This window comes from Mustela lutreola, chromosome X, assembly GCF_030435805.1.
Source record: "Mustela lutreola isolate mMusLut2 chromosome X, mMusLut2.pri, whole genome shotgun sequence".
Taxonomy (NCBI): domain Eukaryota; kingdom Metazoa; phylum Chordata; class Mammalia; order Carnivora; family Mustelidae; genus Mustela; species Mustela lutreola.
The window spans coordinates 45,528,541-45,538,020 of NC_081308.1; the positions used below are offsets into that span (position 1 = coordinate 45,528,541).

Consider the following 9,480-nt stretch of genomic DNA (forward strand, 5'->3'; position numbering starts at 1 on the left):
TGAGGGGTATCTGGAGGGAAGGCGAAAAAGCCCCCCACCCCGCCCACCCACTCGCTGGATCGCAAGAGCACTGGGGACTCGGTGGAGAGGGCTTTTGTTGGGAAAGCGGGCGGGCTGGAGGGGTCCGCGCATGCGCAGCCTGCCCGGCCGCGGGGGTGGGGGGGGGTGTGCGCGGAGAAAAGGGGCGGGGTGGTCGGAGCTGCTGTGCTGGCAGCAGTAGGCGAGGGCGCGGCTGCGGGGTTCCTGGTGCTGAGGACGGACGCCATTGGAGCCCCAGGGAAGGTAAGGACCCTGCAGCCTCAGAGCGGACAGGGAGAGGGCGAGTGGAACCCGGCACGCTGCGCCCTCCCCACCCCCACACCCGGATCTGAACAAAGCCCAGGCACTCAGAACCCGACCCCTCTTAGACCCAAGGTCTAGGTAGGACCCTCCCCCCGCCCCCTCGCCGCCCTCTCCCGGTAGGAGACGCAGGACTCTCTGATCCGAGCCCTACTTACACCAGAGCCTAGGATCCGAACCCCTTCAGCAGACCCGTGTGCTGCCTGCTGAGCTTCCTTAGAGCGGCGGCCCTACCCCCACCTCAACCACTCCTAGATCACTCCCAACCAGCTGACCCCGTTGCCCCTTTCCTGGAGTTGCAGCCCTGGGGTTTGAGACCTCCAGCGCTCCAATCCATGCCTCACCTGGTCCGAGCCCCTAACGCCCCCCACCCGCCCCCACCCCTTAGAGCTCCTCCTGTATGAGCCCAACCCAGACCTCAATCAGCTGAATGCCCCCGCCCGGACCTAGCCGGAGGGTCTCTGGATGCAGTTTCCCATAAGCTTTTCCAGGCCCCTGTTGTCTAAGCCCTCTTGTGTCATCTGCTCCCCTTTCATCGTTAAATCAAAGCCCTTTGTTTCTCCCTGTCTCCATGCACATCCCCTGTGGGACTCTTGAGACCCAAGCCCGCCAGTCCACCCCCTATTCAAATCTAGCGGCTGGGATGGGGAGCCTGCCCATCCTAAACTCCCCTTTAAGTGCCGGGTCTCTCCCACCACCTCTCTCCCTCTCCTAGAGCTCTGTCTCTGACAGACTCTAACCCAACAGATACCCTCCCCCCCCCCCGCGAGACTTCCCCCGCCCGCCCCCGCCTTCTCCCCCGCCTTGTACTGCCTAGTAACCTGATGATTGCCGACCCCCCCCCCCACCTCCTGAGAGATCCCACCTCCCACTGGATCCCTCCCCCTCCCCCTGAAGAGGCCTTACCCTCCCTCCCAGGCTGAGCTCTCTTCTCCTTGGGACCCCCAGGCATGGCTGAGGGAAGCTACCGCGTGGAATCGGAAGCCTACAACGTTGAAGACATGGATGAGGGTAGTGATGAAGTCGGGGAGGAGGAGATGGTTGAAGGAAACGACTATGAAGAGTTCGGTGCTTTTGGAGGCTATGGCACCCTCACCAGCTTTGACATCCGTATCCTCAGAGCCTTTGGGAGCTTGGGTCCAGGCCTTCGCATCTTATCGGTGAGGCCCCTTGGGGGCCACCTGCTGGCCCTGGGCCTTCTGCCCCCTCCCCCATGAAGCTGCTGGGGAGGGGAGGGGCGGTGGATCAAAGGGAGGGTTGAGTGGGGGAAGGAATGCCCAGCTTCCCCAGCCTTCCCTCTCCTGCTCAGAGAAAGGGGGCTTAGGAAGGTTTGGGGGGCGGGGTGGGCGCTGGCTGCAGGGAGGAGGCTGGCCAGCACAGGGAAGCATCATGGGAGCACACAGAGCTGTCTGCCTTCCCCTACCCTTCTCTCTGGCTTTGCAGAATGAGCCCTGGGAACTGGAAAACCCTATGCTGGCTAGGACTCTGATGGAGGCATTTCAGCTGGATCCAGAAACACTTGCCAATGAGGCTGCTGCCCGTGCTGCCAACGTAGCCCGTGCAGCCGCCTCCAACCGTGCTGCTAGGGCCGCCGCCGCTGCTGCTCGTGCCACCTATAATCAGGTGGTTGCTAACCGCCCGGTGGCCACAGACCAGGCTTCAGGAGAAGATACTCAGCCCATGACCTATGCGGCCCAGGCTCAGGCAGCTGCCCCGAGACAGGCAGCTGCCCCCGAGACAACCCTGGCTGCTCCATTGCCCCCTTCCTCCCAGATGCTAGTCAACAGTGAGATGGCCGCCCCCGGGGCTCTGGCAGCGTCCACTCAGCCCCAGCCAGTCTCCCAGGCCCAAGAGGCCGCTACCGAGGGCCCCAGTACCGCCTGTGCTTTCGCTCAGGCTCCATGTGCTAGTGAGATGGATGCCACCCGGCCCAAGACAGCTTTCCTGGGTCAGAACGATGTCTTTGATTTCACCCAGCCAGCAGGTGTCAGTGGCATGGCCTTTCCACGCCCCAAGAGGCCCGCCCCGGCCCAAGAGGCTGCCCCAGAGGGCCCCAGTGCTGCCTCCTCGGGGGTGCCCCAGGCGGCACCAGCCAGGGAAGGGGCAGCCACCCGGCCCAAGACGACCAAGTCCGGAAAGGCTCTCGCCAAGACTCGGTGGGTGGAGCCTCAGAATGTTGTGCCAGCAGCTGCCACCAAGGCCAAGGTGGCCCCGAGCATCCCTGAGCCCGAGGGTGCAGCTGCCACCGCTCAGCACAGTGCTGAGCCCTGGGTCAGGATGGGAGGCAAGAGGACCAAGAAGGTGAGACCTCCCTGCTATCTCCCATCCCCCCTTGCTCCCCTCCATTCTCTGCTTAGTCCTCATCCCTGCCCCCTCCTCCCCCTCCCCTCCCCTCCCCTCTCCCCTTCTCTCAGCTTGTGCATGTTTGTCCAACCCAAGTGCAATAGCGTGCTTTGACTGCACAAAGTCTCTGCCCTCAGGCCTGGAGGGAGAAGAGGTTGGCTCAGTGCCGGGCACGTAGTAAGCACTCAGCACACGTCATCTGCTGTTTGTACTACTTGATTTCCAAGCACCTGCTCTGGTTAAGATGTGTGCTGGGCACTTTTGCACGGCGAACCTGGTAGCCCTGGGTCTCTCCTCCCTCTCTCGCTATAGTCCAAGCACCTGGATGATGAATATGAGAGCAGCGAGGAGGAGAGAGAGCCTCCTGCGGTCCCACCGACCTGGAGAGCGTCGCAGCCCCCATTGACGGTGCGGGCTCAGATGGCTCCCCGGCCCCCCATGGCCCTGAGGTCCCAGGTACCCTCAAGACACGTACTGTGCTTGCCACCCCGCAACGTGACCCTTCTGCAGGAAAGGGTAAGAAACCTGCCTTTCCCCCATCTCCCACCTCTCCTCTCCTGTGGGCCAGTTCTTGGAGGTCACCCATGTCTTGATCTCCCTGTGCGGTGCTCCTTCTCCAGGCGAATAAGTTGGTGAAATATCTGATGATTAAGGACTACAAGAAGATCCCCATCAAGCGCTCAGGTAGGCAACCCGGGCCCCCTCCCCGAGCTCTGCCCTTCCATTGTCCCATCTGGCATCAGATGCCTCCACCCAGCATGCCCAGCTGATCGCCGCATTTGCACAGTAAGGGGGGTGGGGCTGGGGGTGGGGGTTGGGTCCCCAATGGTGCTCCCCTCAGCAGGGCTGACCAAGGGGCTGCTGCAGCTCTTTGGCCCCTGCTCAGCCCAGGTGCTCTCTGCACTTCTCTCACCTCCTGCAGACATGATGAAGGATGTCATCCGAGAATACGACGAACATTTCCCCGAGATCATTGAACGAGCAACATACACCCTGGAAAAGGTGGGCGAGTGCCTGGGCAGCTCATGGTGGTGCCAGAGCTGCAGGGGAGCCTTGAGCCCTGCAGCTCCTTGAGGCCCCCTTTCAGTACTACCTGCTCTGGGAAAGCTTCCCTAGCTTCTCCTCCTGGGAGCATCCACTGCATACTTCCTTCCCTGGAGGTTCCCTCTCCCTCGGATTCTTTATTGTCCCTTGTCTCCTGAAGTGGGTTCTGTTGCCTTGGCCAATGCCAGAGCTCCCACAAGGCAGTCCCTCTGCAGCCTCTCTTCTTGAGTCTTCCCTATGACTTCGGGGTCCCTGCGAGGGAAACTTCTAATGGGGAACAGAGGGACTGTCTGCAGGACAGGCAGTGTGGCTTTCTGCTCTCATGCTGTTTCCTCCCCCATGTAGAAGTTTGGGATCCACCTGAAGGAAATCGACAAGGAAGAACACCTGTACATTCTCGTGTGCACGCGGGACTCCTCAGCTCGCCTCCTGGGAAAGTAAGAAAGGGCAGGAGGGTTGGGGCCTTCCTCACTGGTGCCTCCCCCTCCCCTTCTTCTCAGAGAAATGGAAAAACAGGGGCCTTGGTGCCTGGCACAGCTCCCACCCACCATTAGTGGTGCCCAGTGATTAGGGGATGAAAGGGGAAGTAGCCTGGAGTGAAGCCTTGGTGCTCACAGGGCTCCCCCCTACCCCCCACCCCCACCCCACTACCACACCACCCCGTCTTCCCAGGAAAGCAGGCTCCTTGTTGCCTGCCTCTTCCTGCTACGTGCCTGGTCTGGGCTTGGCAGAGTGGTCCTGGGAGAAGGAGGCTTCCCATCCAGTGTGACTCCTAATGCTCAAAGGGCAGGGGAGGTCTGGATGCTCCCTCTAGACATACTGTTGCCAAGTGGTTGCTCCCCGCCTGAACCCACGTGTTTGCATCCACATTTAAGGCGCGAAACGACTCAGTCTCAGACAGAGGAATGAATGGTCTGGATGAGAGAGCAAGCCATATGTAGAGTGGGAAGACCACCCGGTCGCCCAGCCATCTGGGAAGAGCTAGTTGGGTGAGCAAGCCCTAGTCCCTGGGGCAAACGGCTGCTGGACAGGATCTCTCTTTCTACACCTTCAGGACCAAGGACACTCCCAGGCTGAGCCTCCTCTTGGTGATTCTGGGAGTCATTTTCATGAATGGCAACCGTGCCAGCGAGGGTGAGTGGCTGGGTCCGCAGCTGGGGGGTTGCCCACAGTCAGCTTTGTGTGCTGAAGTCTCGTGGCTCTTCTCCCCTCACAGCTGTCCTCTGGGAGGCACTGCGAAAGATGGGTCTGCGCCCTGGGTATGATTGGGCTCTCGGCTTCCCCCTCTCGGCGCTGTCCTTGGGCACCAGTGGCCCTGGGATGGGATTAGCTTGGGGGCCTAGGGCAGGGGAGTGGACGTCTTGGACTGGGTAGGGCTCAGAGGGTGCATGGGGAAGTGGTCCTGAACTCCCCTCCCCTCTCTGCTCCATGTCCCTTCTCTGTTCCCAGATGAGATCCAAGAGAACCCATCAGAATTAGGGGTTCCAGTCACAGCCTTGCCTAAGGCATCCCTGACATGTGTGGCCCTGTGACCCCTGCTGCCATCCCAGGCCTCCATGGGGATGCCCCTGCCCCCCCGCCCCCCGGCCCCGCGCGCTACCGGCTGGGAAGCTCTCCGCCTTGATAGGGGGTGCTCCTGCCCCCATCTGGGCACTGCCACTGTCTATAGTTACGGATTCCTTTCCTGGCCTTCAGGGTGAGGCACCCATTCCTTGGAGATCTGAGGAAGCTCATTACGGAGGATTTTGTGAAGCAGAAGTAAGTAGTGGCCAAGTTAACTTTGTCTCACGCTCATGCATTCCTCGTGGGCTGGTCTGGCTGCGCAAGCCATTCCCCGTGCCAGATCTTGGCACCAGAGGGATAGGTGTCTCTGGTGTGAGGGTGGGCGGGGTATGTGAGTGTTGTCAGGGAGTAGAATTCCAGCGCAGCCTTGGGGAAAAGGAGTCGAAGTTGACAGAGTATTAGAACCACACTGCCATTTGGTACCTGCCCCGCGGGCTGCAGGAGAATTTCTCCTGCTTTCCATCCCAGGAACCTGGGGCTCAGAGAGTGGAAGTCTGAGTATGGCCCTGGCTAGTAAGGGGCCCATTGGGTCCTGGAGCCCCGTGCTCCAAAAACTTTCTGGTCAGGCCCACCCTGTCCTACCTAGGTCCTTGGAGAACACACAGGTGACACTTGCACATGCCCACGTGCACGCAGACGCGCGCAGGCGCGCACACGCAGAGTGGAGGGCATGCACGGAGTGTGCCGCTTTTCTCCCCTTTACGGTCCTCTTCTATGGTGGACTGTCCCAGGGTTCCACTAGGCCGTGGGTGGGGGCCTGTGATGGAGTGTGCTCATGGCAGGGGGCCTGAAGAAGTGGCTCCTGTGGTTACAACACACCCGACGGGAATCTGGGTTCATTGTGACAAGGGGCATGAAACTTGTGGCCTTCCTACAAACAGATACCCGACACGTGTCCCACCCCGCACCTCGACGTGGCTTCTTTGTAGGCCTCAGTCCTGGAGGCAGAAACCCCAGGAGTGAGCGTGGGAGCGAGGCATGGGCTGGAGGGCCGGGACGGTCCTCCCTCAGGAGCTGAGCTGCAGTATCGGGGCTGGGCAGGGGCTACCTGGGGTCCCTTGGTGCAGCGACAGGTCTGCCTGGCTCTGGAAGCAAACGTTTCTCTTCCTCTTGCACTGAGGTACCTGGAATACAAGAAGATCCCCAATAGCAGCCCACCCGAGTATGAATTCCTCTGGGGCCTGCGAGCCCGTCACGAGACCAGCAAGATGAGGGTGCTGAGATTCATCGCCCAGGTAACAGAGAGCCTCTGTTTGGGGCCCGGCGGTGGGGTGTGGGTTTGGCACTTGCCGTACCTTCTCTGGTTCTTGGCTATGGCCTCCTCCTGAGGCCATTGGTCCAGTGAGGATCCGGACAGGTTCCTAAGTCGGTAACTTAGGCAAGTTCACAGGTGTCGTAAGTGTGAGGGATGGGGTGAGGTCCCGGGGCTGGCACGGAGTCATAGGAGAGTCGGATTCCAGTGGTCTTGACTTTTTTTTTTTTTTTAAGATTTTATTTGTTTATTCATTTGTTAGACAGAGATCACAAGTAGGCAGAGAGGCAGGCAGAGAGAGAGGAGGAAGCAGTCTCCCCGCTGAGCAGAGAGCCTGATGGGGGGCTCGATCCCAAGACCCTGGGATCATGACCTGAGCCGAAGGCAGAGGCTTTAACCCCCTGGGCCACCCAGGGCGCCCCTGGTCTTGACTTTTGTCATGACCGTGCACCGCCCATGGGAGGGTTGGATGGCTGGAAGCAGGTGCTCAGTGAACATGGGGTAGCTGTGTGGATGGCGTCTGTTACTCTACCGCAGAATCAGAACCGAGACCCCCGGGAATGGAAGGCTCATTTCCTGGAGGCTGTGGATGACGCTTTCAAGACGATGGACGTGGATATGGCTGAGGAACATGCCAGGGCCCAGATGAGAGCCCAGATGAACATCGGGGATGAAGCTCTGGTTGGACGCTGGAGCTGGGATGACATACAGGTGGAGCTACTGACCTGGGATGAGGACGGAGATTTTGGTGACGCCTGGGCCAGGATTCCCTTCGCTTTCTGGGCCAGATACCATCAGTACATCCTGAATAGCAACCGTGCCAACCGGAGGGCCACTTGGAGAGCTGGCGTCAGCAGTGGCACTAATGGTGGGGCCAGCACCAGCATTCTAGATGGGCCCAGCACCAGCTCCACCATCCGGACCAGAAATGCCGCCAGAACGAGTGCCAACTTCTTCTCCTGGATCCAGTAAGATTTTCGGTGGCTACATGAAACTCCGAGGGAGGGGGTGGGAAGGGGCTGTGAGAAGTTAGGTCGGGGGGTGGGGAGGCAGGCCTGGGTGCAGGGTCGCGGAACAAAGAGTTGTGAGAGACACTTGTTTTGTTCTTCGCGTCCCTCCCCCTCTCCCGTCTATGGATAGTCCTGTTTCAGCTTTTGTCTTGTGTTACAGACAGCGCTGATGAACCGTGGCCGTCCCTCACTGAGCCAGAGTGCCTCCTCGGGCCCCTCCTTAACACAGCACTCTAGGCAGCTTCTACCAGCCCATCCAAGGTGGCATGCAAGATGAAGCTCTCTTTGCCCTTCCTGCTTTTGGTGTGTGCTTTTGTCGTGCGCTTTTGTCGTGTTTCCATGTTTTTGGTATCAGTGTTCCAGTAAAGTTGCAAAATTATTTGGGACGTTTCCTCCTTTATTTGCTCATGTACCTGTGCCCGTGGTGCTCTGAGTGGCACGTGGTTGGGGGCTGTGACCTAGACACTACCCGCCTCTGCCTGGAAGGCAGCCGGTGTGGGGAGGGTGCTGGGGAGATGTGGAGAGGTGCCAGCTGAGTGTCTAGACCATGAGTTTCGACATCGGGACATGATTTCCTATGTGGTACAACCCCAGTTAAGACGCCAGTGGTGGGGGAGGTGGCAGGAAAAGGGATGGAGTGGAAGGCTGTGGGCTGGAGCCGCTGTCCCTCCCACCAAGGAACCGGGCCCACTTCCTCCTCCCCATCTTTGGAGGTGCCATCTTGGAACCCTTCCCTCATCCTCCACACAACTTCAGCACCTCATCCCTCCCTCAGATGGAGGCTGAAGGACGATGAGATAGGCCTTGGCGACGTTCTCACCCCTCCAGCAGGTTGAAGGAGGAGGCATTATTGCCCACAGAGTAGGTTCGATGAAAACAGACCTCGACAGCCTGTGACCCTGACCCGAGACCAGTTGGTGGGCTCCGGAGCTCTTCTTCACTGGAAGCAGGGCCCTCCCAGTGAAGCCAAGGCCGGGCCTATATCCTGGTGTCTTTGAGGGCTAGGGGGAATCCCTGTAGGAGTGGGGCTGGGACTGGAGTTCCTCCAGTGACTGGCAGTGAGAGCAGAGACGCCTGGGAAGGGCTCAGTGGCAGGTTGGGGCAGTGTCCGGAGCTAAGTGATGTCCATAGTTGGGAGGACGAGGCCCCAGGTTAAGAAAGAGTGAATCGCGTAAGGGCCCCTGCACCCCACTGCCTCTTTTCCCGAGGAAGAGGTTCCCTTCTCTCCCCCAGCCTTGGCTCCGGACCCAGATCCAGGCACATAATTTCACAGGCCCAGTGAGGAATGAAGAACGTGGGTCCCCTTGCTCAAAAATGAGGAAGAATTCCAAGAGACTGATGGCTTAGCCGTGAACTGGGTGCGCAGCCCCTCCGAGCATAAGGTCATCTGGGGCTTCATAGGTCACACCCCCAGGAAGCTAGCTGTATAAGTTTTCCTCCCCTGAAGTCGGGCCTCAGCGGGGCTTCTGCCATGCTGGCCACTGCTGTGGTTTCTGCCTGTCCGGCCGCTGAGCCCCTGCTTGGCCACGTGGATGCTGTGATTCCGACACAACTTGAGTTCCTTTCACTTTGACATCTACTGACACGTGGTCAGGGATGTGAGAGGGATGAAGGATGCCTGGGACCGTGGTCCTGGGGTGATGAACGATCTGAGACTTTTCTGATTCTCTCAGCCTGGGAACCTCCCAGGACCTGCACATAGCAGGCACGGGCCTTTTCATGGATGAGGGTTCGGGCGTTCACCCAAAACCACAGGCGGGAATTTGAGCACTGGGTGCAGAGCACACCTGAGATATGGCATCTCATCTGGAAAGGAGGAGAAAGCAGCTCTCAGAGACAGACAGGGTGCTGGTGAGGGAGACCTGCCCAGGCCTGTGGCCTCACAACACTCCCCTCTTCCATCCTCCTTTCCCCTGCCTGGCCTCTCCA

General features: G+C 59.6%; 1 protein-coding gene and 1 non-coding gene across 2 annotated transcripts; both read left to right on the forward strand.

Moving 5' to 3' along the window:
* The first annotated feature begins 162 nt into the window (after positions 1-162).
* Positions 163-7,930, forward strand: LOC131821705 (melanoma-associated antigen D4). The gene is made up of 13 exons (XM_059157979.1): positions 163-282; positions 1,288-1,499; positions 1,783-2,640; positions 2,995-3,198; positions 3,303-3,366; positions 3,605-3,684; positions 4,072-4,163; positions 4,781-4,860; positions 4,943-4,985; positions 5,422-5,484; positions 6,410-6,524; positions 7,079-7,509; positions 7,712-7,930. The coding sequence occupies exons 2-13, from the start codon at positions 1,290-1,292 to the stop codon at positions 7,719-7,721; spliced, it is 2,250 nt and encodes a 749-aa protein (XP_059013962.1). The 5' UTR covers positions 163-282; positions 1,288-1,289; the 3' UTR covers positions 7,722-7,930.
* LOC131822413 (small nucleolar RNA SNORA11) lies at positions 6,054-6,183 on the forward strand. The gene has a single exon (XR_009350271.1). It is a non-coding gene; the product is annotated as a small nucleolar RNA SNORA11 (small nucleolar RNA).
* Positions 7,931-9,480: the final 1,550 nt, after the last annotated feature.

What these genes read in the sequence shown, in the direction of transcription:
- LOC131821705 (XM_059157979.1), top strand. Translation starts at nt 1,290, where the DNA reads ATGGCTGAGGGAAGCTACCGCGTGGAATCGGAAGCCTACAACGTTGAA. An exon ending in CAACATACACCCTGGAAAAG is followed by an intron (nt 3,685 to 4,071) that starts GTGGGCGAGTGC and finishes TCCCCCATGTAG; the next exon opens with AAGTTTGGGATCCACCTGAA. An exon ending in TGGCAACCGTGCCAGCGAGG is followed by an intron (nt 4,861 to 4,942) that starts GTGAGTGGCTGG and finishes CTCCCCTCACAG; the next exon opens with CTGTCCTCTGGGAGGCACTG.